The 26141-nt window shown below is 41.3% G+C and overlaps 1 protein-coding gene across 2 annotated transcripts in view; it reads right to left on the reverse strand.

Annotated features, from left to right (window-relative positions):
* Positions 1-26141, reverse strand: part of Rhoj (ras homolog family member J) — a 104054-nt gene that overhangs the window by 12578 nt on the left and 65335 nt on the right. Inside the window, exons 4-6 of one of the 2 annotated variants that reach the window (XM_058584606.1) lie at positions 21352-21516; positions 19384-19479; positions 6411-12315 (exon numbers count right to left, since the gene is read on the reverse strand). In XM_058584606.1, the coding sequence (XP_058440589.1) occupies positions 12169-12315; positions 19384-19479; positions 21352-21516 (408 nt within the window). In that variant the 3' untranslated portion in view covers positions 6411-12168. Of the gene's footprint in view, positions 1-6410; positions 12316-19383; positions 19480-21351; positions 21517-26141 lie in introns of those variants that run through there. The other variant, XM_046461253.2, reaches the window with a different exon arrangement.

Below are 26141 nucleotides of genomic sequence, written 5' to 3' on the forward strand. Positions count from 1 at the left end.
CTTTCCCCACCCCCATTCCTTCCTGGACTCTACTTATCTCTTTTCTATTTTCCTGAGGTCCCTTTTATTCCCCTTTTTCTCTCCAGTGGAAGCATCTTTTCTCAAATTCTGAACAGCCTCAGAAAATCCTAAAGAAGGTTCCTAGAGATGGGTTGAACTTGAGTGGTGCCATCCCATATAAGAGAAAGCATATGACCCTTGAATTTCTGAGTCTAACTTATTTGCTTAACATAATCCTCTTCCATTCCATCCACTTTCCTGCAAATGGCATAATTTTGTTCTTTTTTAGGTCTACGTAAGTTTTGTGTATGTATCCCACATTTTCTTTTGCATTCATCTGTTGATGGATGTCTAGGTTGGTTTCATAGTTTGGCTATTGTGAACTGCACAGCTATAAATGGACATATGTATACATTGCTATAATATACTGATTTTAATTCTTTTGGATTAATACTAAGGAGTAGTAAAGCTGGATCATACGGCGGTTTCATGCCTTGTCTTTTGAGGACCCTCCATACTGATTTCCTTAGTGGTTGTATTAACTTACAGTCCCACTAACAGTGTGTAAGCTTGTTTTCTCCTACAACCTCACCAGCATTTATTATTTGTATCCTTCATTATTATGGCTCATTTATTAAAAAGACTGAATCTGCCACCCTGGAAGATCTCCTGCACTTATCACATAGTCCTAGTAGGGAAGGAAAGGTGCCCAGAGACCTGGAATGGGGACAGCTAGGTGGATGTGTTGAGGTTTCCTTGTGGAAGGGGCTCACCTGCTCTTCCTTGGAGACCATAAGGGTCCCCCATCTGAGGAAGATGTTTTAGGAGGTGATGCCTGCCCTTCTCAAAAACTGTCTACGGTCCCCGCTGTTCCAGATGAATAATTAGCGTCTAGTCTCAGGACGATCGGGCTGGGGAAAGGCTCGCCTTGTGAGGAAAGAAGGAGCTTCTCCACAGAAGGAGCATCAGGATGTCACAGTGTAACCAGGAGGAATTGGCCGATGTCCTTGATCTTGGATCTTGAGAGTGCACCATGGGGATTGAGGAGGAGGTGGCACAGTATGTGGCTGGATGAGAGGAGTTTACCCGTATGGGGGTGCCCTCAGCATTTCCCATCATTGGAAGGTTGCAGGATCTCGTCCCAATGTGCCATTGGGATGGGTCCTTCAAGCCTGGGGAAATGGTGGCTGGCATTAATGAGGATGTCTGAACTGTCCTGGAAGAGTATTGGGGAACAGAAGGGTGTCTGCTGGAATGGATTTACTGCAGCTGGCCATGTTCACCAGGAAGGTTCAGAGAACTCGCCCTTCAGTAGAACAGAAGGAACGTCCCAGTGGGGGCGCTGCATTGGAGGGCAGTCCCCTGGTGGCTCTTCTCTGTAGCCTGGGGCTGGTGCTGGGGAAGCTGCTAGGGAACTGGGCTTCCTGGTGTGGGCAGAGGTGATGGGGTTCTGGGATAGCAGAGACCACGGGTGACAAGTGGCCGTAGGAGGTAAAGTGGACCTAATTGCTGTAGCAGGCAGCAGGGCTACAATGCAAACCAGAGCTCTGTGACCTGCAGGCTGCGTGGTCCGTGGTGCTCCTAGTCTGTGCCATTCAAAAAACTTTGATAGTAAATATGCTTCGTAACCAGAAAAGTTATTAATGAAAAAAGAGGAAAATATCTGTCAGGATGTATATGAGTGCTAGACTTGAATGTCTTTCAAAGGCCTTCTTCCCTCTTTGTTTCTTCTTTCTGCTTTCCCTTCTACAACTTCCTCTCATTTCTGCAAATATTTATTAAGTCTAATTTTGTGCAAAGCACTGGAAAATAAAGATATAAATATCATTATTATTTATGGAACCCCTACTGTAAGCAGGACCCTTTATACTAATTCTTCTTTATTCTCTGTCAACCATACTAGTAAACACTGTTATTTTATTTACCATTTTATGGAGGATGAAACCAAAGCCCAGAGAGGTCAAGTAACTTGCTCAAAGTAACACAGCTAAACACTAGCACATGTCAGGTTTCTCTGACCAAGAACCAAACCTTTTCCACTACAGCCCGATGGGTTTTTTGGAATGCTTCTTCCAAGTCATTCCTGCTTGGAGAAGTCTTGGAATGTATTGATGTTCGAGGATCTCACACCATTGATCAGCATTTATTCAGTCCTTCCTGGAGGTGGCTCAAGGCAAGGTTGGGTTGTTCTATGAGGATTGGAATTTTTCTCTGGTTTCTTCTATAACCTCTAGGAAGATGCTGTTTTGCTGAATGCAAATCAAATGTTACAACAGAAGGCAATGAGCACAGAAGCAGAGACTCAAGGGGGACTCAGAGACGAGGGTGGTGGGCTCTGTGCTTGTTGCCCAGGCTGTGTGAAAACTGGGTGGGCATTGGTGGTGCAGGCCTGTTAGGGTGGCTCTAGGTAAACGGTCAGTAACTCCTTATTCTGAAAATATGTTTATTTGTAGTTGATGAAAGGTAAGGAGTGTATGTGTGTCGGGGGTGTCTTCCTGGATTTTTTTTTCTGTGAGACTGTTTTTGAATGGAGAATATAAATTTTCATAGCCGATTATATTTCTGACTTGATTAGATCCATTACCTGAAGTGGTGATTCACACTTCCCTTCTTCCGTGGGTTAGGAAATGAATGAGCCACTAGGAAAGTACCAAATTCTTCTGCAGTGGCCCAATTAACTCTTCAGATTATATACATAAAAAAATTAGGGGCCCTCGTCCACTGAGCCACATCCCCAGCCCTATTTGTATTTTATTTAGAGACAGAGTCTCACTGAGTTGCTTAGCACCTTGCTTTTGCTGAGGCTGGCTTTGAACTCATGATCTCCTGCCTCAGCCTCCCAAACCGCTGGGATTACAGGCATGTGCCACCACACCCGGCCAGATTACTTAGATTCTTAATGTAATAAAATCATTTCGGACATAACAAATGAACTGTATATCTAACTGAAAATAATCTAGTCTTGATGAGAAAAGTTGTATTCAGAAAATTTTCCACAAGGACTGTTTTCTTCATCCAAGAGACTCTTTCTTCAAAATAATGTGTGCTTTATCCTTTGGGCTCTGTTCTTCGGAGCATGAAGCAAACTATTAAGAGGTAACTTTTAAACCCATTCTTTAGCAAACTCTTCGATTTTTTTTTCTGTTGCAAGTTTCTACTGGCGAAACAGTCTCCTGGATTACAAGAATCAAGTTCCTCAATTGCAAGATGAATCTTCTGGCATTTCTTTTACAGAACAATCTCCCTTTGGTTTAAGGAGTGGAATTATTTGGAATTGTGAACTGGGAAGTTGGGGAAGGCTCGGTGGCTCGTGGGATACTGGAGGGTCTGAAGGAGGGGCCAAGGCCCTCTGAGCAGGTGGTATCTAGAGACAGGAGCAAGAAATAGAGAACAGACAAAGGAGCCAGGGGGGCAGGTGCAGGGCGCTATAATTGACAATGCCAGGCAGACTTGTCTCCCTCGAGAAGGAATTTAGAGGGATCATTCTATTCTCTTCCAGGTTCTCATTATCAGAAGTGAAACTTTCCCAGGCTTGTTGGCTTTATTTTTGTCCCTAAGTTCCTCCAGCTGTACAATTTCTTTCATGCACTGAATAATTAAATTAAAAAAAAAGTGGCTTCCTGACACAAGGATAAGTTATATGCTTTGGCCTTGATTGTGAGCCATTGTGACTTTTGGAAAATCATGTCAAGCCAAAGACAAACAACCTGCCCCCTCCCCAAACCCAGACAGACATTTTCCAGGGGACCAAAAAACATCTTGCTCTAACCAGAATATTAATAATACCAAAAGCCATCATGGTAATTTTTTTTGGTGATGTTGAAGAGAGGATTACAACCAAAGAATAAATGTGAATATCCCCAAGCCACAAATACAATGGAATGATTTGAAAGGACATTTATTAACTGAAAACAAACCCTATATGTATACAATAAAAGATACTGAGGAATCACTGTTATCTTGAGGAAGTGTACACCAGGATTTTGCACTTGAAATGGGAATTTAACCCTGTTAGCTTTCAATTTCTTTCTGAATGAAATGTGTGAACGGGTGTCATGCTTTCTTGGCTTTACTGTGTTATATATGGAAAGGTCCCAAAGATGTCCCTGTGTGGAGAGGAGAGCCATCAAAGTCAGGTGATCTGAGCTTCCAGGCTGTTCTGACCCCCCATCTTCCATTTCTTCTTGGATTCTGCACATTACAATTAAAATATGTTGGGGCACAGATTTTACTGAGTGGAATTAAAGCACCCAGCATTGTAAAATACATTGGAAATGTTTCTAAGAGGAGGATTTTGTTCTGTTTTCGGGTCCAGCTTTTTAGAAACAAAGTCCAATTGAAATAAGCTGTGCAATTCAGCATTGACAACAGCTCAGCCAACTTCAGGACAAAGCTGAAAGGGGGAAGGGACCATAAATTCACTCACACCAGTCTCCACGCTTTAAAACTGCAGATGAGGGAGAAGAAACCAGAGGGCCCTGATGGGCGGGGAGGGGGGGTGCTTCTCTTTTTCAAGCTTGATTATTCCAATGTGTTTTATTCAGTAGAAACCTTTCTATTCAAAAGAAGAGAGGCTTTCAGATAGCTCAGACTGGGACTTCACTGTCACAGCGAAGGGACTAGGAATCAAACTCTTAAAAATTACAAGTAAAAGGATTCTTGAAGAGAAATCAAGGCTGATGAGAGTTTTCTCCCTTTCCTAGTTTCTCACGAAAAGGCTAAAATGAACTCTCCCCTGTGGCCTGGGGAAGGAAGGGTGGAAGGGGGTGCCACGTGGCCTGCCAGGCTGTGGAAGGACGTGCAGTCCTTGGTGTAAGAAGTGCTTTTTGGCAGTTTGCATCAGTTTACAGGCAGGAAATCAGGGATCCATTTGCAGTAATGGAAATAATCTTTGGTTAAGATCCTCAAATTTTTGGATTTGATCAAAGCTTTCTGAGAATGTTGGCTGCTTTGAGTAGCCAAGCTGCTCCTAGAGGTAAAAGGTGTCCCGTTCAAAAGCTCCTCAGGAGAGGGATCCTCCCAGGACATAGGTGGGATTCCTATTGCTTAGGGCTTGAAGGAAGACACCTGATTGCAAGCACTAAAGTGGGGTCTCTGTCACAGTCTGAAGGGAAGCCTGCTGCAGAAGGGGGAGGCGGACAGCCCTTCACAGAGGAGGCTGTCCCTTAGTGATGGTGCCATCTCAGTGCTGTCAGGTCCTCATTCTGAGATCGAATCACTGACATCCTAGCCAGAGAATTAATTAGGTAGGCCATTTGCGTAGGAAGTGGTCCCTCTTGTACTCTTGCTGATTTGTCTGAAGGTAGGTGTGATTTGCATTCAGAATTTCTTTGGCAATAAGGAGATTGAAAAAAACCATAGGCTTCACTGGGCGTGTGTGTGTGTGTGTGTGTGATTTTTTAAGAGCTCTGTACAGCATGGTCCACAGTGATGCTTAGTGAAGACATGTTGAGTAAGGGACTAGATTCTGGTCTGTGCTTAAGGCGATGGAGAGGGGAGTCTACAGAATGGATCTCTGCTCTCTCCAGAGGATAGGTCCTTTGTCCCCATCTGAAATTTAGAGCTCCGTGTCCTAAGCAAATGAAGACAGAAACTTTGCTAAATGTTTTATGCCTTAGAAATTTGTTTTATGTTTATTTTGTAAGTTTATAATTTCATGTGGTATGAATCTTATTTCTTCAGGAAAAGTAATTTTAAAGGACATTTTTTTTCCTCTTTCCCTTGTAAACACCCCAAAGGCTTTCAGAACAGAAATACTTTAGATTTAGCAGACCTTTCAAACCAGATGCTGCTTTTCTGCTCAATTCCAAAATATGCATATTCCTTTACTGCAGCTGGGTAGCACATGACAAGAAAAAGAAAGGACTTCTGACAGCCCTTTCATTCATCCAAGAAATGAAAATGACTCAATATTAATTTAGGGGATACCCACATAGCTCTACTCAGAAATTGTCTCTTTTCCCTCCAAAGAACTGACAAACTGAAGACTGCCTTGTTTAGGGTCCCAGGGAAGCTAAACGTGATAAGCAAGGTTGCTGACTATAGTGCCCCAGACATTACCTTAGCCTGAGAGGCTAAGTTGACGGGGTCTTCATCAGGCAGCTCTGTGTTTGGATGTAGAGACTAATAATGAACTTGACCATCTCATAGACCAGTTCTCCCCCAATTTTAATGTGCATACAAATTACTGGGGGAGGGGGGTCTTATTAAAATGCAGAGTCTGATTCAGTAGGTCTAGACTAGGCCTGAGATTGTATGGTCCTAAGTGCCTCCAGGGTGATGCTGATGCTCCTGGGCCCCGGACTACACTCTGAGAAGCAAGAGGCCAGACAACTTCCCATTCTATAAGAAGCCTGTGGAAAGCAGTTTACTCAAGTGATCGCTGGAGACACCTTCAAATGACTCACAAATGAGAGTAGGAAAAAGACTATTTAATGATTTGAAAATCAGAACATGACACAAAATAAACTGCAAGGTTAAAGAGTACATGAAATAACATTCCATTAATAATGACCAAGGTACATAGAATAGCCGTTACATAAGACGCAGATTGTAGGAACACCAGCCAGCGAGCCGACCAGCTGTCCTTCCCTTGACTGTAGAGATTACATTGAGTAGAACACGAACTGCTACAGTTGAGAAAAAACTCTGCCGAGATGTACTTAAACAGTAATTTCTGTTGACTCAGAGAGAAAGACAGTGTAACCAGGTGATGAGAATGTAGAATTCATTAACTTTCTTGCCTGTTGACTCCTTGAGGACAAAAGAGTCTGCTTAAAAAAAAAATTAAACAACACTAGGTAGAGGTAATTTTAGATGTGTATTTACAAAGCTGTCCCAAACACACAGCTCTACTCAGAAGCCGTCTCTCCACCCCCCACCCCTCAAAGAACTCACAAACTAAAGACTGCCTTGTACGGGTCCCAGGGAAGCTAAGCGTGACTATGGGAACCTTCTCCTCCTGATGCCCTAGACATTACATCCCCTATAATCCTGATCAATCCTATTCAGCAAACTATGTTACTGAGAGACTTGGAGGACATAGCTAAAAACATAACAGAATTACTCCAGCTGTGCCTTCACAAAGCTTCTGAGCCATAGCAGAACTCATAGAACCAAATAAAACTTCCAGGGTAGGATGCGTTTAAAACACACATGCACCAAAGCAACCCTGATTCTTGACATCATATCCCCCATAAGGGAGAAGAAATATATTGTGACCAAAATTAATCATGCAGTTTTTACTCTAATTTCCTGTAGTGGAATTTCAAAGGCAAAAACTGTTGGTGATTTGCACCCCACCATTTCACAGACGAGCCAAACTCTCTTTGACTCTTTGTTTCCCTGACCCCAAGGGACACCCAAAGAGCACAGCGGAGCCCCTGATGGCTGAAGTGATGCTGAAGATAGAGCTTGGTGCTCTGGTCTTTGTTGGCCATTGAAGCACCATAAATTATTGCTTTATCATATGCGATTGCACTTGTACCTATTAAATACAATCTTTCTTTTGGAAATACCCCATTGAAGATGCATAAATACCATTCACACAAGGAATTTGTTTTTCCAGATATTCCAAAGTTCACCCTTTTCAGATTCTTAAGTCATGTTCAAGCTCAGGAAAACTTTCATTTGTTCAATCATATTTCTTGATTTTCCTTGACTGCATGTTCTATATAAACAGAGATGGTGAGAGGCTGAGCTCCCATCCTGCTATTAAAGACCCAAAGAACATGGTCAAGAATTTTACTCATCTGTAGTGAATCATGAGTGGAATCCCCTAGGATCGTGACCCGAGGAGCCCTGATGATCATGGAGTGCTCTTCACAATCACAGTCCATTCCTCCCTCTGCCTCTAGAGACCAGGCAGAAGTCAACCACTCTCCAGGAGGATTCTCAGGTGTGTGTTCTGCCTTGTGTTTGGTTGGGGCTTCCTCTCCATCCTGTTACCTTTTTCTAAAATTCCTAACTTCTTTCCTAAGAAATTTAGTTTTCCCTGATCTTCTCTTTTCCTTTCTGTTTCTAAGGGTCCTGGAAACGACGCTATCTTGTGCAGTTTTCTTACTGATACTTGGACAGCATACTCAGTGACTCTCCAAACAGCTGGTGCCCTCTGGTTCTCTCTGTTGAGAGTGAATGCAGATTTCAAATCCTGGCAGCTAAACAAGGGTGGGTTTTAAAAATGAACATATAACTGGTTAGATAAAAATCTCCAGCATGATGTCAAGTATGCTTTTAAAACAAACCCTCAATTTGGAATCTCTTTGGTGTCATGAATGAGTTTGCATTTATGAATGTCATAGGGCATCTGGGGATGCTTGCCTCAAGTCAAATATATTTTTTCTTCTTTTAAAAAGTTTTTATTTGTTATTTTTAGTTACATGACAGTAAATGTATTTATTCTTGAAGATGCTCAACTTTAAACATTGACCAATTTTTTTCGAATTTTGGATTTAGCTTTCTTTATTTTCTCTTAAAATTGTGAGTGTAATTGTGAGTGTTCTTTTGCTACCATTCTAATACTATTTTCCTATTGGGGGTCTAATGAACATTGTGTGTGGTTGCACCCACTTCTCTGATGGATTGCACATCTTCCAAAAGATACTTTGCATATCATAAACAGACATATTGCCATCAAAGTCTCAGTACCAAAGCCTTCTTGCCACATGTGTATGACTTACTTTTGACCTCCCAGCTTGGTGCTTCCTAGTTTAATGTTGCTGAAGTTCTCACCTTTAGTAATTGTCTAACTTTTCTTGGCAGAAATCAGACCAGATTTCTTATGTGGACCATGGTTTTGACTTGTGTCTTAGTCCTTCTGTATTTTTGAAATAGCCTAAGGAGTCCATTAATTCCATCAACCAACCAATCAAACATCTGAGTGAAAAAAAAAAAAAATCTGTCAAACCCGAAGCAGTGGCACTTGCCTGTAAACTCAGCAGCTTGGGAGGCTGAGGCAGGAGGATCACAAGTTCAAAGCCAGCCTCAGCAACTTAGCAAGGCCCTAAGCAACTTAGTGAGGCTGAGTGGTTAAGTGCCCCTGAGTTCAATCCCAGTCCCCCCCCCCCCCGCAAAAAAGAAAAATCTGTCAAACTATTGATTGAACCATTAGATTGGGATTACATTGCTGATTACCCTGGATTTCAGGCATATTAGAAAATAGACTGAATTCTTGTCTACAGTTTTTTAGTAGTTTGATGGCTTATCTTATTTATAGTGGCTTAACTATAAGAAGTTGTGTGTTCAAAATGTATCTGGAGAGTAACCTTAAAGATTTCATCTTCTACTATTATTTTCTTAGCTTGCTTGAATAAAGTACTGTCAAATGCATTCCATATGGTGAAAAATCTATCACATTGGATGCTACCTTCTAGATGTCTTTATAAATTTTGTAATTATTATTAATAATATGAATATTTATATGGTCAAAAAATATTTATATGAGATCTGTAGGATAAATGATATAACTCCAATGATGTGCCTACAAAACTCCAACTTAATGTGTGTGTTAATGAATCAATTGAGGCTCAAGGGCACTGGATGGGAAGCAGAAGAGCCAAGATCTGTGCTGGCTCTGCCACAACACACCTCTCTTAGGCCATTGCAGTAGAGTTTCTCATCTGTGCAGGAAGGACTGGACTACAGTTTCTGAGGCCATTTCTAGCTCTGAAAAGTTAAGACTCTGTCCTCACATGGAGATCAGCGGCCATTTGTTGACTTTGGGAGACAGCGTGGACCATTAAAGATCCTTCTTCCGATTTCTATGTCTTTTTATATTTGTGGTTTCAGAGCATTCCATTTCATCTTACAGCAGAAACCACTTTCTGGTGAAATGAATTAGGTCTTGCCATAAAAGAGGGAATGAATGACTGATCTGGTGGGATGCTAACTCACTTGGGTTGCTTTGTTCTACTTGGTAATTGACTCCTAAGGCCTCTTGGAGGAGTCTGTATTCCATTCCGACACCAATAGTCTCTCTCTGTCCAGGCTCCGGCTCTGTGTGACAGTGATCTTCCCACTGTGAACGCTTTCATCCCAGTGGCCCACTAAGGAGGTGATGACCTGGGGAGCTATGTGCCTGTGCACACATCTGGAAAATTCTCTCTGGTGGAGCTAATGTACTGCTTTCAATTTTTCATCCACATCAATGAGAAGTAAGGAGTGGCCTTTTAGCAAGATGTAGTGATGCAATAATGTAACAAAACTGACTAACAACACTTCCTTTATTACAGGGCTAAATGCTCATTATTGTTTGTAAAGGATGAACTCATAACCTCTGCAGCTATAGTTCATACATGGTTGATTTCCATTTACAAAGGCAGAAAGTCCTCATGTTCTCTAAATGTCAAGCTTTGACTTACAAAGCTCCTGTTTCAGGTGGTGTGTGTGTGTGTGTGTGTGTGTTTAAGAAAATGCTAGCAATTAGATGGGAGAAAAGAAAAATAGCACTTGCAATGTGGAAGAAAGGAAAACACATTTCAGAAATTCTAAACTAACCAACCAATTAACCAATAAAAACAAAAGACTGAAGGGGTATCATGAAAGATCTTAAGAGAAAAGACTCATAATACAATTCTTTTCTATGTGGTTCTTCTAGGAGCAGAAGGGACAGAAACACTGGATTTTTTCAACAGCTTGAATATGAAAAAAAATTTGATATATTTCATACTGCAAAAACAGGCTTTGCTTATGCAATAATATAAAATGATCAAGTGACTACCTGGATTATTCCAGGGCACGTGAAAGCAAATAAGACTAATTAGAAGCCATCTTATTCTCTAATTAAAAGGGAGGAAGTAGCTCCCTGTGACGCAAGAATTTCTGGATGTTTGGAATTGTCATATAGGAAGGTCACAAGATCCCCCTACTGTGAGCTTTTTCTTCTCCTAAGCCAAAGTCCTTGGAATGCATCATTTGGAAAAAGGATTCAGAGCTTGGTATTCACAAACCTGGTTCCTAGACAAACTTTTAGAATAATGAATATGGAGAGAGAGAGGCAGTAATTTACTGCCTGCTGTAACTGGAAAATGTCATTTAAATGGAACAGGAGCGTCCATAGTGCAAGCTAGAAGCACCTTCGGTCTGTCTAATCAAGTGGAAAAATCGAGGCACTTTGCTTGAACCGGGAGATTTTTGAAACACTTGCTTTTTCATGTCCAATGTTCAGCTCTTTCTTTTAGGTCAGGTTATGACTGGGAAGAACAAAGGAATTGGGCACAGGAGAAAGTGTAAAATCAAGGAGGAAAAGAACATGCAATGGTGGAGGGGAGCAGGAAGCAGGGAAGTCCATTTTGCTTAATATTTGAAAAGATGGGTTCTGCCATACCCTTCTTTCATGCCATTTGGAAGGAAAGCAGAATTACTTCTTTCTTAACTCAGTTCATTTTTAGTTTGCCCTGGCTGGCAATAGTAGGTGGAAAAAAGCAAGTCACTTATCAACTTAAGCCCTTTTACAGTGAATTTTTGGCCAAAATGTGGATCTGCAAAATAATTCAGATGGTTTTTTTTTTTCCCCTCAAAAGGTATTGCTCTGTAAATTTTGAAAAGTTTTAAAGTTCTCTTATAATCAGGCATTCAGAGGTACATGTTGGTTCCAATGACTTTGGTAGAAACATGCTGAAAATAGAAGCGAACATCAACCATCTTGTCTTTAGGCTGCTTTGGTATGGATTTGTAAGGCCTGAGTGAATTGAAAAAATTAGGAAATTTCTTGAAATAATGCAAAAGGAACGTAACACTCATGGGTAAAACAGCAGATTCAGAAGAAAACGTTGGTTTTTTATATTCCCGAGTTTTGTAAAAGATGTAAGGCCACCAATACAGGAACTGAGCTCCTCCTCTCCCATCAGCTTTGTGCTTGTGGGAGGGGCAGGTGAAGGGCGAGATGGCCCTTGGCTGTTCCCCACGTGTTCGGCAGCGACACTGTCTGAAATCCGGCTCCGCTTTATCGTCCGGGGTGCGGCGTGGGTGCTTCTGGCCGGGGCGGGGACGGGGGACAGGGGACGTGGCAGTTGGTTGACTGGGAGGCTGTGCTGGGGAGCTCACAGGTGGGGCGGCCTTGGTGCGAGGGAATTCATTTCTGGTCCTGCCCTCCTTTTTGGCTGGAGCTGGGTGGCAGAGATTGGCTGCTGTTGCACCCTTGGGTGGGGTGGAGGCGAGTCTCCAGCAGCTTCAGATGATGGAACAGCAGCCGTGACATTCTGAGCAGCGGTTCTTCTTTTTCTTGGGGTGGAAAATGGTGAGGATGGCTTCATCAAAAACCGCTTTGAGACCCTTCTGAGTCAGGGCTGAGCATTCCAAGTAGCACTGTGCTCCGATCTTAAATACAGAAAGAGAGACAGGCCTGAGCAGGAAAAGAAGGGCAAAGCTCTGTGGGTCAACCCTCGGCCCAGCCAGGCCTTACCTCTGCCTGCCCTACAAGCAGCCTGGGGATTGTTCTGGATTATGTTTTTTTTTTTTTTCCCCTCTGCATTTCAATTCGCATCTGCAATCCTAATCTTTTTCTATTTTTCTATTTTTATAGTCTTATATTAACAATAAATGGTTGTGGATCGTTTTTGGTAAACAATAATTCTGAAAATGATCTACCAACATTTTTTCCTAACAGGAAAATATAATAGGAGAGGATTTGAAACTGTGATATGATTTGAATGTATGTTGTGAACAACAGGACCACAAGATATTGTTTTTAGCACCCTCTCTTTTGCTTGCAGTGTGGAAGTCAAGTTCAAGTGAAATGCATCTCCTGGATGAAGTAAAGCAGAATCAACATTGGCTGACAAGAGTGCATAGGATTTCTAGGTCATCCTTGATTAAAATACTTTGGATAAGCTATCTCTCAAGAAGGTAATATCTGATTGGCATTATCATTTGGTTTCAACATACTTTAAAAACATTTTAAGAATTTAAAAAAAATTTTAAAAATTTAAATTTTAAGAAATTAAAAATATATAAAAATATTTTTTAAAAAATCATAAGATACATTTGCTGAGGGAGACATCTTCCTCATTAGTGCACAGTCTGTATATGTAAATGGTAAGTGTTTGGTACTTGTTTGGGGCTTTACTTGAAAACTTTGTAATGATGTCATTCCATGGTGTATTTAATAATCACAAAATTCCTATGAGAAACAGACATTCAGGCCAAAGCTATAGATTCTCATTAAGAAAATCACAGGCCATGAAGACCAGGTTTGGCAGTCAGCCTCAATGTAGGAGACCTGAGATAGAAATGGCTCATGAGCTCAGTATGAGCCAACAACATGATGTTGGCCTCTTATTATTAAGGACATCTGGAGAAATACATGTGTTAGTTTTTGCTTCACATTAGGAGACCACCTTCGAAAAAAATTAAAGCAGATTCAAGAAGAGGTTGATTAGATGGCAAGCTCTTGGAAACTATAGCTGATAAATGGCTAAATGGGGCAGCAAAATCATAGGTCTATTAGGACCAATAATTTACATAAGTAAGGAAATCAGGGCTGGTGTGAGGCAATAGGGAGAAGTGGGAACTATGGTGGACTGACTGTAAAGTACACGTCACCTCTAGGGCAGTCAGTCTTATTCTGCTTCCATGTGAGAATGTTGGGTGATGGTTGCCCATTTTTGTATTTTTCAAGAGGAGTTGGAAATTGGGAATTTTATTATCTTATTTTGGTGCTAGGGTCTCAATCCCAGGGCCTCATACATGCAAGGCCAGCACTCTACCATAGATCCATAACCCTAGCACCTACATTTTTAATTAATATTTACCAATTTTTAAAACCTTTTGTGTGCCTTCTGATATAGGATGTATTTGACTGTTACCTGCAGTGTGTGAACTAAAGAAAAACGGAGGTTTAGCTTCAACAAGAGTGGGAACAGCCCCAGGAAGGGATTAAATTAGAAAGTGAAAAATTAGACCTAAACTCTGGGTCTCTTGATATGTGTTCTTTTCCTTGTTCCATGACCGTAACTGTAACCTTTATGGCTCAGCTCTGCAAGAAGATGGTCAAGTTGACACTTAGTGAACCAGGTTGCTCTCTTATTTGAAAGGCCACAGCTATAGAGACTGAGAATGAAATAATTTTGTTTTGATTGGGTCCAGAAACTATTTCCTAATGTCTCTAATAGATGTTAGTCACTGTGTGAACCAAATGAAAATACCAAAAGCATGGTATTGAAATCATCGATGGAAAGCCTATTTTATGGCTTTCAATCGGCCTTTAGATTAGGAAATAACTTTTAAAGAAAATACATAAAAATAGTAGGGTACAAAAGGGGAATAAAGAGTGAAGAAAAATTTCCTAATAATGTCAACTTTTTGGGGGGCGGGATGGATTGTGTCCGTACTTGATACGCTAATTGGTTAAGATGGAAGTTCAACCAATGTGCCAGCTGAGTTATTGCTTGTAATGGGACAGCTTGTGTCAGTCATGCTGAAAAAATACCTAGAAAGTGCTGTGGTAATGTTCTATCTGGGAAACCTCCCCACTAATGATCACAAGCCTTAGTCTGATTCTGGAAATTTCAGGAGAGCCTGGTTGAGCCAGGTTTACACTGGGGGTCCTGCAAGATAGGCAGGGAACTCTGTCCTCTGTCCCCATGGTGCTGTGGATAAGCTTGTTAGAGTTTGCCTTTGATGATGCAGGAGGAGCCCAAACTTGTCTCTCCCAATTCCAACTTTACTGAAGATAATGAAATAGTAGATAAAGACATTATTGTGTAACAAGGTTAACATAACATCAGGCTGTACCGATAGTTCCAGGAAAAGTAGCCAAGAGATTTGGGGTGTGATTTGGGAAGTATGTGTGAGAAACAGAACCCAGTTATGAGGTAAGTACTGTTACCACGTTTCAAGGACTCTGAGGGTCAGAGAGAAGAATTCATCCTGGTTCAGGGAAAAGGCAGAGCCCCTGTTAGAGGGATTGCGGGGAGGAAAAATAATGTATGTTCTCAAAGGTGTGAAATGGAAAGCTGGCTCATAGAAATATGGCTTTTCTTACAGCAGTGACTTCATCTGTTTCTTGGTACAAAATGACCTACTCAGTGAAATATGTAGAATCCATCTGTAAGCGCTCAGGGTCTTGTTTAGATACACATGTTAACAGTCTGGAGCATGCTTTACCAAACTGACATGTTTTCAAGAAAAAGGTGGAGATTGAGGATATCAACAGAGAGAACCCTTTTCTGATACTTTTACAGTGGTTAAAGCTTATTGTTTCAAAAGCTGGGAAACATGCCACAGAGGTACAGAAGATCCAAGAGTCTGACAAGAAGGAATTAAACAACAACAACAAGCCCACTGATGACCTTGATGACTAATCAAGTGAAAACCATTCATTCTTCTGGATCGTCCTGGTGTCGGTGGGATATGTAGTAGTGTTGGATTGAAAGTAACTGGAAGAGATAAAAGCAGAGAGCCCTTCCCAGCTGTCTGAAGGGCTGCACCGATTTAACAGCCATAGCCTGCTGACCCAGAGCTTGGGGAACATGACTGCATTTCACCACCACGAGAACTTTACAAGGCAAGTCTATCACCACCCTCATGATACAGGGTCTTGTTTAGATCCACATGTTAGCAATCTGGAGCATGCTTTACCAAACTGACATGTTTTCAAGAAAAGGGTGGAGATGGAGGTATAGCCCGGAGAACTGGTGTCCAGAGAGGTTAAAGTACCTGTTTATGTCCATACAACTAAGAAAGGGCAGAAATTAGCCTTTGTCCATTTTCTGAGCCAGAATCTTAACCATTCAGCTTTGGGGATTGTGGTAGATTGAAGGGTACATTCCTTGTCTGACTATTTAAAAGTTTCAGTTGATGAGGAAATACTGTCCCAGAGTTGCCAGGCATTCTGAAAGTTTTTTTTTTTTTTAAGACGCCAAAACAACATATATTTATGCAAAGTTTCCAAAGTGATTAAATGTTTGACCCTGGATTGCATTAAAAGTACCCATGGGGCTGATCAAGATATTTGTGGGTGAAATTTGGCCCATCAGTTGCCACTTTGCTCTTTGTGCTTTAAAGGATGCCCTTGAAGGTACTGGTCTGGAATTTTTGTCTCCTGTCCCCTAATTTTGTCTACTGCATGAACTCATCCTTATCCTTCATGAAGCCTGACAGAGATATCAACTGCTTCAAGAAATCTCTGAATCTTCCTTCTCTGAATGTCAGTCACTCCCTGCTCTCTGTTGCTTTAGAATTTGCATTCACGTGTCTCCTCCTCTTCCAGCCTGTGGGCCTCAGGCATTCAGATACCAGTGGTGAGGTGGTGGCCTTTGAAGACCGCAGGGCAAACAGGAAGGCAGGAGCTACAAATCCTGCATTCAGGAGGAGGGTATAAAGACTCCAGTTGATTAACATTGACTGAACATTGTTATAGCATTTTTTTTTTCTGCTTTAAATTCTACCTGTGTGTATCAGAAACCCAACAGGTAACAGGTATGACGTTAGAGTGACAATAAGAACAAAAGATACCAGGGGAAGACCATGGCAGGAGAGGGCAAAGAGAGGCCAAAGAGAATAAAGAAAAATAGGAACATGTCAAGAATACCTCAGGGAGTCTGAACTTAGAAAATCCTGCTTAGGTTGTATGGAATGGAACTGAGACAGAGAACGCACAGAGTACCATAATCTTAGAGCTAATGTGTAACATAACACGAGGCACATAGTAGGTGTTTAATCAATTATTATTGAAAAAAATCTGGTAGTAAAATGGACCTTTGCGCATGTGTAGGCTGAAACTTAAGAGACACAATAATTGAAAGACAAGGAAGGATAGAACAAATTAAAGGGTAACAATGAATGTTTATTAGAAATTGATGCAAAATATTTATGTGAACGTGGTTGGCTTTGGAGTGTGAAGGATGGCAAATATGGATGTTATGAAAACATCCTTTAAAAATAAAATGGCCTTTGGGACAAAAAAGAGATGATGGATGAAAAACACCAAACAAAAAGAATCAGGTATGAGAACTCTGAATTCGCAAAGCATTTTAAGTTTTGAGGAGTGTACTGCACAGTGAAATCAGAGTCTTCTGCACATGAAGACAGACGCCCCAAACTCAGGGTTTCATGTCAGGCTCTAGGAAGGATGCGGAAGAGACCGCGGTTAAAGCACTGCCCCATGTCCCAGCACTGCGGCCTCCTAGCTGGGCGCTTCCCCTCTCTGAGCCTCAGTTTCCTCCAGGCAAGTAGAAATAACAACACACACACCTGGGGGGGGCGGTGGCTGTGAGGATTAATTAAGACGAAGCCTGTGATGTGCTTGGCATGCGGCCCAGTGCATGATAAACACTCCATAAACACTGGCTGTTACCATAAACTACTTGACAGAAAAGTCAAAGAGTAGAAAAACTTAAAGCATCTCTGTAATTACACGGATTGTGATGAAACAAGTTAAGATCTCGCTTGGTTTTCTTCTAAATTGGGTTTTGTAAGCGAAACACGATTCTCTCTGTACCTGAGAGCAGTTGCTAGGAGAAGCTCGCAGAAGGCGATGGAGTGGTGCACTCAGCCATTGTTTCTGAAATAAGTCTGAGATGAGATGGGAGGTTTTGGAGCGACTTCTTTTCAGAGGGAAGAAACAACTGGGCAAGTGAGAAGTGAGAAGTGGCAGCTGTCAGGTCGAAGGTGGAAGACAGGCTCAGAGGCAGGGAGCAAGGAGACCAAACTCCTGTAGGGAGCTGGTGCTGAGCCGCTGGGGACCTCCTGCTCCGAACCCACCCAGGTTTTTATGGGGCTATGTATTCACAAGTGTTAATGAGAACATTTGAAGCAGAATGTTTAGGGAAAAGGTAGCAGAATCTATCCATACTTATTTTCCCAGAAGAAAAGTAAATGGTTGAAGAATGGACAGTTTACACAGGGTCAGGTGCTCAGGTGACAATGTCCCCAGAGCTGGATTAGAATCTTTTTCTTTTTTGGAAACAGGGATTGAACCCAGGAGCATTTAATCACTGAGTCACATCCTCAGCCTTTTTTTTTTTTGTATTTTATTTAGAGACAGGGTCTCACTGAGTTGCTTAAGGCCTTGGTAAGTTGCTGAGGTTGGCTCTGAACTCACGATCCTCCTACTCAGCCTCCTGAGCCACTGGGATCACATGCGTGTGCCACTAGGATTTCTGACTTTGGTAGGTTGAATGGTGTGAATCAAACACACTTGTCTCTCCAAGACACTATTTCCTCACCTGTACTATGAGAGGAACACTGTCCACTAAAGAGAGTATGCAGTGAGGTGGAATTTGTGAAATGTTCAGCATCCTAAGAGCTCTGAGTGGCTGGTCCTGGTGACATTGATATGACTGTGCAGGAGTGGGGACTTCACATGTTCGTGAGACGTTCTCATGCATTGCTCCATAAAAACACAATTTTATTTAATTTGCTTCTAGTTAAGTATATCACATTCCTTTGTGGTGCCTATAAACAAGGTTTAATATGAGAAATGTGTACATTTTTATTGATGAAGAACTCATTTTCCACTAGCTTAGAGAGGGCGATGAGCTGCTGGGGGGCATGTATCTAGAAGGGTTAGTTACTTACAAAGTAAAACAGAAAAATTTAAAGCCTCCTACTTGGGTTGATGAGTTTGAGACTAAATCATTGAGGAAGGGATTCAAATGATGGAAATGTGATTTATAAGCTTTCTCTTGCACAAAGTACTTCCGTTTTCTTGTGTCTATTTTACTGGCTGCTTTGCACACATCTTGGTGATAATGGAGAGGTAGAGATTTGGTGTCTGGCAAATACTTGCTGAAGCATTTCTCCCAACAAAATCACTCCACATTTCAAGACTGAAAAAAGGTCTATGAAAATAGTTCAGCTCTGGGTAAGCTGCCTTTTTGTTGAGCAACTGCTTAGATTCCCCAACTAGTTACTTTTTGGTGTATGTTATTTTTTTCCAGATGCTGTTGTAACACAACCCAGCCTTTCTAAGTGGCTACTCATTATATAATGAGAAATAGTGTATAAATATAACCTGAATCTAAGTCTCTTCCAAGAAAAATCACAAAATACCGTGCAAGGGTCATTTAGATGAGTTATGTTGATAATAAGCACTGAGATTTACAAACAGACATCTAATGACTCCCTTTAATTCATTCTAAATATGACAACTATTTTGTAGGGTAACCTCTTTTTAGAGGTTGCTAAATCAAAATGGTAAGTGCTTTGGCTGTTTAAATTCACAGAGTTTCTGTCTTAATGAAAAACAGACAATACTGGCTGACAGGAACACTAACCAAATGGCCCCTCCAGTCTTTCTAGAACAGAGGGGAGGATACAAAGCAGAGAGAGGATTCTAAACATGCTGCAGTTTAAAGCACACCCTTATGGAACCTGCCCATCCCAAAGCACACACCCTGCTCTTTTCTAGTAACCACTTAAAGCTGAATTAAAAATTAACAGTACCGCTTTTGCAAGCTTCACTCCATGCTCGTAAGTGAGCGGCTTCTCCTTCATATATAGTAGGCGGGCCAAGGTTTTGGGGTCATCACGGAGATCAATCTGGCGAAACACACATGAGACAAAGTCATTCATTTTTTCAGGGCCTGCCAAATATTTTAAACTCTGCCAACATAGTTTCTTTCTCCTGAACATCTTTGAAGTTGCTGAATTTTCTTTAAGAAAGCATGTGTGTGTGCTCAGGTTAGGTCGAAAAGGTAAAGTGATCTGCACTCGGCCACACCTGGATGTCCTTACACTTGCTCCTTCAGAGCAGTTGCTCTGAGTGCAGTGGCTTATTCCAGTGATACTAGTGTCTAGTGATTTTGAAATTGTGTATTTATTTGCAGTTTCCACTAATAGGACATACAAGAACCAGACGCTTTTGTTACCTTTCAGGGATGATTTATCAGATCCCAATTTCTATTACTCATTATTTAATAGCCTATTTCCTGACACTGTTTTTTGCTTTTCCATATCAAATATTCACCCTCAAATGGATGAAGATTTGCTGCCTCTCTGACTCTTCTAACAAATGGACTGCATGCTCAAGAAGGCAGGTCCCCAGGAGGAGTTTCCAAAGGGTTCGGCTTAATGAAGCATCTTTTCAAAAGCAGAACTGCCTTGAAGGGAGCATTTGTTAGGTTTGATAGTTTAATAAAGTATTTTGGTTCCTTTAAATTTTGCTGTGGCTGGGGTTGTGGCTCAATGGTAGAGTGCTTGCCTGGCACATGTGAGGCACTGGGTTTGATTCTCAGCACCACATAAAAACAAACAAACAAATAAATAAATAAAATAAAGGTCCATCAACATCTAAAAAAAACACTAAAAACAACAACAACAAAAACAAATGATTGTCTTTCAGAGCGGAAGCATCAATTGTGTGCCAGGATCTATGGATAAATGAATATTTTACTTTGTCTCTGTTCAAATAAACACATACACTCTGTATCGGTCCATGTCTTCCTTAGGCGATGTTTTTCTTTATGGTTTTTAAACATTTTTCTTTGTCAAGCAGAATGTAAAGTGAGAAATAGAAAGAAACAGCATATGAAACGGAAAACCATAAAGTCCCCAGAGTCATTACATTCCTATGACTTTGGAATAGTAATTCAGGTTTTGAGAAAGCAAAAAACAAAATCCTTTTAAAAGTACAAAAAGTCAGGACAGGGGTTGAGGTTGTGGCTCAGAGGTGGAGTGCTCGCCTAGCATGCATGAGGCACTGGGCTCGATCCTCAGCACCACATAAAAATAAAATTAAGATATTGTGTCCACCTATAACTAAAAAATAAATATTAAAAAAAAATCAGGACCATCTTTGATCCATTTGTGCAACTGACTCAGAAATTCAAACTATGCAACTTCATTAGCTTTCAAAATACTTTAAAGGTCTTTAGAGTCCAGAAAGGTCTGGCATGTGTGTTTTAGCTTCATTTCTAAGATCTGAAGATCAAGGGATTTAAAGACAATAAAGTCATGAATTTCTGTCTTCCATTTCCAGGAATTCTTTCTTTTCAAGGAATTCTGTCATATGTGCTCATTTGGATTGCCAGGGTCATTTTGACACCCACACCTATTTTGAATTTTAAAACAATTGTGGATTTTAGCTGCAAAAGTATTAGATATGTGCAGTTACTGCCCTTGTTTTATTACTCTGATTCAGGGCTGGAGAAATGTCTATTTAAAAAAATACTTTGTTATTAAAAAACAGATTATTTTTTAAAGACCATATTAAAACAGTGCTTCATATTAAATAGCTGTTCTCTTTTCAACTCCAAGTCTTTACTCATGCACACTTTAAGAACTTCCATTCATAGGAGGGACATGTCCCGAGACCCTCTCTCTCAGTGTTTGGTAGAACACAGTGTTGGTGATGTACCTAAAGGGTCTTTTCTTCTTGCAGCCCACCCACTCTGCCATCACCCGCATCTTAACCTGGGTCCCTATGAGGACGTAAGGCACATGAGGCATGCAGTCCTTCAGCTCCGGCACCCATTCCTCCTGGACATTGTGGTAAGAGGCAGGATTTACAACCGAGAAGCAGATCAAAAACACATCGGTGTTGGGGTAGGAGAGCGGCCTCAGCTGATTATAGTCCTCCTGCGGGAAGAGCAGATGAGAGTGTGTCCAGCTGTAAAGGTCACAGCTGTAAAGTGGCTCCTGGGAGTGATACCGTGAAGATTCTACTATAGGCACTGTGATCCCCCTCCTCCCCGGCTCTGGTCTAGTGTTCTCTATGTTATAGGAAGAATACAGGAGCCACTGGACAGGAGAACCCCTTTTTGTTGCAGATAGAGATTTGTATCACCCTTATTTAAGATGAATTTAAAAAATGTTTTAGCAGCTTTACTGAGATATGATTTACCTATCACAAAGTTCATCCACTTATTTCTCACCATTTTTTTTTGGTATCGGAGATTGAACTCAGGGGGCATTTGACCACTGAGCCACATCCCCAGCCCTATTTTGTATTTTATCTAGAGACAGAGTTTCACTGAGTTGCTTAGCTTAGCAACTTGCTTTTGCTGAGGCTGGCTTTGAACTTGCAATCTTCATGCCTCAGCCTACCAAGCCACTGGGATTACAGGTGTGCGCCACTGTGCCTGGCTGATTTTTCACTTTTTAATGGTATATATTTAAGGTGTACGACATGAAGTTTTGTTATACGTGCACATTCTGCAGTCAAGTAATTGAGCATATCCATCTCCTCACATAGTTATCTTTTTAATTGATGACAGCATGTGAAATCTACTTTCTTAGCAAATTTCCAGAATACAACACAGATCTTATTAACTGTAGTCCTCATGCTGTGTTCATTTCTCTCTCTAGGCTTATTCATCCTCTAACCTTGACTTTGTACCTTTGACCAGCATTTCCCATTCCCCCACCCTGATAACAACCTTCTACCCTGCTTCTATGTATTCAAACGTTTGCCCATTTAAGTGGTATAATCCAATAAGAATCAGTGCAGTTCTCCTGTTACACTGGAAATTGTTATATGTGATATGGATTTAAATTAATAGGTGGTTGAAAAAAACAAAGAAATTCCCTCCTTATGTAATTAAAACGAAATGTTTTCAAATTTAATTTAGAATAAGATAACTAAAATACAAAGAGTTGTTGCCAATTCAGACACCATCGTTTTTGAAGAAATATGTTCAGAGCTAAGAATTTCAAATTTATTTCTAAGATTTCCTGAATACCACAGTGTGGCCAAATAAATAAAATACCAGATTTTTTTTTCCCATGGACTTTCCAGATCAGAATATGTTTCTGATTGAAAGATTCCTGGTTCCACATCTGTTGTTTTAGTGGGAGATGATAAATGCCTAACGTTATCCTTCCAAACATTTGATATATATAATATATACATGGTTAGTGTAAAAACAATTTGATTATACAGTTCATACTCTTGTGGTGCTTATTTTAAAAAACTTAATATGTCCTCTCCATATTTTTAATATTAACCTCATTATCTTTCTATTGACTCTAAAGTGTTTATAAAATGGAGTACACACATGTGCACACATATACACATATGTGACAGGCAGTAACCTTAGAAGGCAAAGCGTGGTCATCTGTTTGGTGGAAATGCATTGATCTATCACTGGGCTATTCAGAGTACCCAGGGGTTCAGTATGCATGGCCACCACAGTTACTACTGCTAATAGTATTAAAACTTAAGCAAAGATTTTAGGTACCTAAATAGGATGCAATGCAAGATGGCAAGGATGGAGAAAAATAGAATCCTAAAAACTCAACCAACCAACCAACCAATAGCAACTCTGTTACTGTGGGCTCCTTTACCACATTTCTACTAAAGCAAATGATTGAAAGTCGAGTGCACTGATGAATAAACATTAGTCATCCTGGGAAGTTGGGCCAGGCTGCCTCTCAGTGACTTGTGCCCACATCTCCCCCTGTGTTGCATGAGGTATAGGGAAGGCAGCCGGGACAGTTCATCTTGTGGGACTACCTTCTCCTCTTTATATATCTAGCCCCAAATACCAGACTTTCTCTCCCATGGTCTCCCTGCCTAGCTGCTTTTTCTCTGGACTATTCCCTCTGAGAGAAGCATGCTAAGAAATCTGAGGCTATAAACTACAACTGGGCACGATACTACCTGCAAATCCTGCATCATTTGGCCTGGGGTGTGCCTGGACTTGATGGCAAACGATTTGCATCATCTTTACCATCAACTGAGGCTGCGTTGAGGGCTCATAGCTAAGGGCCAGGTATTGTTTCAAGCAGTTATATGAACTGTCTCATTGAACTTTCACAATGGCACTGGAAATATGGCACCATCAATAGAAGAAAAAGTTAAGGTTGAGAGAATTAAGTTCATTTTTAGAGAATTTCCATAATGGACGAATGCAACAGAGTTGTTAAATACCAGAAGGAGGCATCCAGCTGCATTCAGATCTGGCTCTTAATTGTGACCACACTATTGCTACAGCTCAGAATTTTAAGTGACAGAATAGGCATTTTCTTAAACTCCGTTATCTAGGAATCAGTTCTTGAGTTACCCAGGGATCTAAGTGGTAGACCATGGGGTATGTTGTGTATTTGATAGCTGCATCTGCTCAAAACTACCACACGATGGCAGCAGACACTGTATTTTAAAACCCCAAAGCCTAAAATCCAAACAAAACACCATTGGGAGAAATGTCTAAAGTAGGTTAGGTAGGAGCAAATAACAGGTCTGAAAGAATCATGTTTATTTGATTCTTTACTCAGCAGCTACCAGATACATTATGCTTACATTATGCAAAAGTTAAAGACCAGGGTTCGCTGGGCTAAGTGTAGGTGGGAAGGTGAGAGAAGTGTGTTTCTGATCCGAGGAAACCTTAGTCCTGTTGCATGATTCCATGTAACATGGTTTGTTGTCACTGAACGTGTAGCACTGTCAGGGATGCTATATGAACTATACACGGTAAGTGAGAACTGGCAATTGAATTGGGAAAAGAAATGCACGAAACATCCCATTTATGTGAAATGGGGTGCACTTTTGCTTGCCTTTTGTTAGCTAGTCTGATAATGTTCTAACTGACTGAATTGGAAAAATCCAATGTCAAGGCTGCAGAATGACACCTTAGACATGAGTTAGTGCAGTGGTTTCCAAATTGTGGTCCCCCTGACCAGCAGCATGGGCGTCATTGGAAGATGATTAGCATGCTTTCTCAGGCCTCATCCAGTCTTCCTGAAGATGAAGCTGGGGGAGAAGCTGCTGCACCTGGGTCATAAGTTTCAGAAGCACAGGTTACTGCTATCCCCACCCACCACCCCTGCCAATTTTATAGTTTCAGAAACTAAGGACTCACACATTGAATGATTTAAACAGGATTACAGAACCAAAATACTTTCTGAGAAGGCTTTACCTGGGCTGGTAGGGGCTGGTCCTTGGCAATGGCTATGAAACATGGCAGGTGTTCAGGATTGATAAAAGTAAGTGTTCCCTTGGGACTGGGGGGTTTGGTGGTGGGAGGTTGGGGTTTTGAACTGATGCCAGATGAGAGCTGGAATGATTTTTGTGATGGAGCACACTTTGACCCTAGGTTGGATGATCACGTGGAAATATGATGTCAAGGGGCTCTGATAAGGGGTTGAATGGTCCAGCTGTTATTAAGGCCCCTTCTTATATTGAAATTGAGAATGAAAGATAGGTTCTTGTGAGCTTCTTAAAGAGACAATGTTTTAACCTGCAAGAGTCACTTGATGGGGCTTTGGAGGGCTAAAGTGGGCAAAGGGATGGGGGATTTTGGGCTTTTGAGTGTTTTTTACCCAACTTTACCCCGTGAGCAAGTTCTGTTGCATGATTCCATATAACATGGTTTGTTGTCACAAAGAGAGTGTCCACTGTGAAGGTGTACCTGATGCTCTGAGGTTGGGGGGGTGGACTATGGATGATTATTTTAAAAGTTCAGAGGAAGCCTCAGTAGCAGATAGGCCAAACACCTGGGTCCTAAAAATGTTTGAGAACAACTGCATCAAGGTGGTACAGGTGGTGGATTAGTGAGACACTTCTCAGACTTTACACACATTTGAGTCACCTGGGATCCTTGTTAAGGTGCAGATTCTTGTTTGGTAGCAGGTCTGAAGTAAAGCCCACAGATTTGCATTTCTAACAAGTCTTTGGATAATGCCCATGCTGCTGGTCCAGGGACCACACTTTGAGTAGCAAGAAGAGTTGCGCTGAGCCCGGCTCCTGGCCCAGACTCACATTAAACAACTGGGAAGAGAATTCCGCTTCCAATTCTTTGTGGGTTTTAGTGACATTTATTCTGGATTTTTTCAGCACCATCTCATTTTCATATTCTCCCATAAGGGAGGCTTGGTTTAGAAAACCTGGGCATGCTGTGTATGGGCTGGGTGCATAGGATGGTGCTGAAGAGCATAAGCTGTGGAAACAAATTCTCCAGGTTCACATGCCTACCCTGCCTGTGACTATGATGTGGTCTTGGGTAAGTTCTGCCTCGGTTTCCTTATCAGTCAATGTGAATGATCATAGTGTTGGCCTCATAGCGTTGTTGTGAGAACAAAGTGTGTTAATATCTGTACACTACTTGGAATGGTGTCTTGAGCATGGTAAGCACTTTAATGACTGAGTAAAACAGTCCATCCTCCATCCATGTCAACAACAGCTGCAGTTCTTGGCGCTGTTTTCCTACCCTCACTGGATACCAGGGCTCACTCTGAAATTGACTTTTTCTGAACTGAGTAGTAAT

The sequence above is a fragment of the Marmota monax genome, unplaced genomic scaffold (genome assembly GCF_021218885.2).
Source record: "Marmota monax isolate L192 unplaced genomic scaffold, Marmota_monax_Labrador192_F-V1.1 WCK01_AAM20220418_F8-fsc00001, whole genome shotgun sequence".
In the NCBI taxonomy this organism is placed as follows: Eukaryota; Metazoa; Chordata; class Mammalia; order Rodentia; family Sciuridae; genus Marmota; species Marmota monax.